This window comes from Haplochromis burtoni, unplaced genomic scaffold (genome assembly GCF_018398535.1).
Source record: "Haplochromis burtoni strain Fernald_Lab_line unplaced genomic scaffold, NCSU_Asbu1 Contig_133, whole genome shotgun sequence".
Classification (NCBI taxonomy): Eukaryota; Metazoa; Chordata; class Actinopteri; order Cichliformes; family Cichlidae; genus Haplochromis; species Haplochromis burtoni.
In genome coordinates, this window is record NW_024582494.1 from 1,412,712 (window position 1) to 1,415,720 (window position 3,009).

Sequence of the window (3,009 nt, forward strand, 5' to 3'; positions counted from 1 at the left end):
TTTTTTTTTTTTTAAACGCACATACAAAACTGATTTACAAGTACAAAATATTTATGAGGACAATTTGAGCCCATAGGACTTGATATGAAACTCTTTGTGAAAATAATTTGTTTTCTTTGCAGATGTGATTGAAGAAGAAAATCCATCAAATCAATAAAACACCATGTTTGTGCTTCAAATGGAACGATTATCCAATCAGTAGTCAATAAGTAGATAAATCCAATGCAACACGTGGCCTGCAGGACAGTCGGGCTGTCGACAGATGATTGAACGTCTCGTAATTTTTCCTTCTTATTACGAAATAAAATTAATCGACCAGCCCTGCCTCAGCGTTGTGTTTAACATTAAAGGTGTCCATCCCATAATTCATGGACAGGATGCTGTGTGCTGAACATGTAAATGTGTTAGTGTCACTGCAGAAAGCAGTCAGACAAACACGACTCTGGCAGATGATTTCAGCCCAAACTAATAAAGACCCCGCCCCAAAGTTAACGTGTTACCATGGTGATCTGGTTAGAAAAAAACAAAACTAACTTTAAGCTCAACATACTGAGTAAAGTCCTTAATGTCAGTCACTGCATGGTGTGTGGCCTTACTGAGGTCCTCAATAACGTGACCTGTAAACCTGCCACTCTGAACATTTATACACAAAATCAAACAACTCCATACAAAACCACGGTAACATGTGCACATTCTGAATATCTAAACACGGTGACAGCATAACTACACTTTGAATTTAGATTACGCCGTAGCCTTGTGAACATTCGCTTTGTTTTATACGCTTAGCTGTTTATTTAGTTGTGTGAAGGGAACTCGCAAAGTAAGACTTTCTTTGCTCAGCGTAACTATTTGTGTTTTGCAGTCTTCTTCTGATCTGCACTAATGCTCCCTCATCTCAGCACAGGCGTCTTTAAACTGTGAGCCCTGTTCTCTTCAGACGGCCTGTGAGCGCTTCTGAGACCGACTGAAATTAAACACTCAAGCTTCGCCATCTTCACAGATGTTTTATTGGAGGTCACAGCAGCACAGGACCAAACATCGACGATGCTCATCATGGAAAAAACTAACAGACAGAATTCCACATTGAACAGGTTTCAGTGCACTTCAGTAATAAACACAAAAATCAAGTAAAACTACTCGGATTGGAAACTTTAATGCTTCATTATCAGCTTTTTCCTCAAATTGATGGAGAATGTTGGAGTTAATAAATAGAGTGGAAATGATTCCTTTAGCATCCATAAACAGAGCGGGCTCCCTTCAGTCAACATCTACACCTCACTGGTCAAATAATGTAAACACAAACACACTAATTACATCAGTTTCACCAACAAATAACTTTTTCTATAACGTACATTTGTTCCTGTATGTACAGTCGTCCCTTTCCTGTGTTAAATGAATCCAGCCTGAGGACTGGGCTCAGTTTACGCCTCAGGTGTTTTTGAAGGATTTTTCCAGAGTCCTCACAGAACAAAAGCTGCACAAACTGTTCAAATTAAACAGGTTCAGTCCGGGCCGAGACTACATGCACAGGACCACGAGTGCATCAGAGGGAGCACAGAGAGTGAGAGCTGTGCTGCTGATGTATGCAGACGTTAGCAGGTTTTTATCCCTGCAGCCTCAGCTGAGAAACAGCAAACAATAAAAAAAAAATTACATGACATCATATTACATGAAGTACAGGAAGGTTTAGGTTTTCCATTTTAGGATCATATTAATGCTCAATAAGTAAGTAAATAAATAAATGTAAATAATTCTCAACACAACTTTGGACCCTCGAGCAGTACAGCCGGTCTACAGCCCTGTGATCATCACCAAACAGACGTGTGGCTGAGAAGTTCCTGCTGATGTTAGCTGAGGTCACGGTCACACTGTCATGGAAGGTCTCAGGTTTGAGACCCTGCTGTCACATCATCCCTTCATATTACAGACTGTAGCTGATTTACAGTGAATACAGTCCAGGATGAAGTTTGGAGGATCACCCAAAGATTTGTTCATGTTCTACATGAGTCCGTGTGTTTCTCAAAGATCATTAAGGAGTTAATTTGGAGGCAGGACTCTGGAAAAGCATCCAGCCTACAGAGGCTGACACATGAGGACAAACTGAGGCCAGCTTCAGCCCATATTTCAAATATAAACGGACACATTTATGTACCAGTGAATAAAACCTTATTATGATCGCACTGAATAATGCCCAAATACAGATGGAAGGGGGGAGGAATGCAGTTGGAGGAGTGGAAGCATTGCAGTGAGAGGACAGAGTGGAGGGTGGACAGGTGTGGTGCAGGTGTGTTACTCTGTCTGTGGCACAGAGATGGCCGGGCCTTTGGGATCATCAAAGCGGTCCATCGTGCGCAGCTGCATGATCATGTGCAGGCCGTAGGTGAGCACCAGGACCATGAGCAGACTGGTGATCAGACCCATCCAGATCCCTGGGGAGAAGAAGCCGGCGCAGTCGCTGGCGTACGAGAATTCACCACCGCTCACGTTAAAGCCCTGAATCTGACGGCGAGAAGGAGAAGGGGTTCAAAATGTGGCGTTTGCTTCATTTCAGACTCACATAACAGGCCAGAAATCTCACTGACATACTCATACGTTTATAAGTAAATACTTTTTAAAGTCTATTTATTTATTGAATGAATAGATGCGCTTCTTTGGGGTTGTGTGAGGAAGGGCATCATAAATATTTACAAGGGGCCGGGTTTAGCCGGGCCGTGACGTAGACAGGAATCCTAGTATACTAGGACACGTGTCCAGAATAAACGGAAACACGGGGAGAAGTTTCACCTACAAAAATGAATCCATTTCACTAATTCAGCCCAACTGATGAGCTGAGGGGGGCTGAGCCATGGTTTACGGCCTTTGGACCAATGAAGACGAGCGGGGATGTGAAAAATTAGCCTCTGTAGCTCAGATTGTCTGTGAAGGTTCTCAGTCATCCAGGTCATCGTAGTCAAAGGAGCTTGCAAAGAAAAGCGTCTGGACTTCTTTAAGTTGCTTGAAGACGTTTCA

General features: G+C 42.7%; 2 protein-coding genes across 4 annotated transcripts in view; one reads left to right on the plus strand and one right to left on the minus strand.

Moving 5' to 3' along the window:
• Positions 1–944, plus strand: part of LOC102297721 (L-rhamnose-binding lectin SML) — a 10,032-nt gene extending 9,088 nt beyond the window's left edge. For 2 of the 3 annotated variants that reach the window (XM_005930909.3, XM_005930907.3), the window contains one exon: positions 123–318. In XM_005930909.3, coding sequence (XP_005930971.1) covers positions 123–157 — 35 coding nt within the window. In that variant the 3' untranslated portion in view covers positions 158–318. Of the gene's footprint in view, positions 1–122; positions 319–862 lie in introns of those variants that run through there. The other variant, XM_005930908.3, reaches the window with a different exon arrangement.
• Positions 945–984: 40 nt separating this feature from the next.
• Positions 985–3,009, minus strand: part of atp6ap1a (ATPase H+ transporting accessory protein 1a) — a 20,335-nt gene continuing 18,310 nt past the window's right edge. Inside the window, exon 11 of the mRNA XM_005930911.2 lies at positions 985–2,499. Within this exon, the coding sequence (XP_005930973.1) occupies positions 2,290–2,499 (210 nt within the window). The 3' untranslated portion in view covers positions 985–2,289. The remainder of the gene's footprint in view (positions 2,500–3,009) is intronic.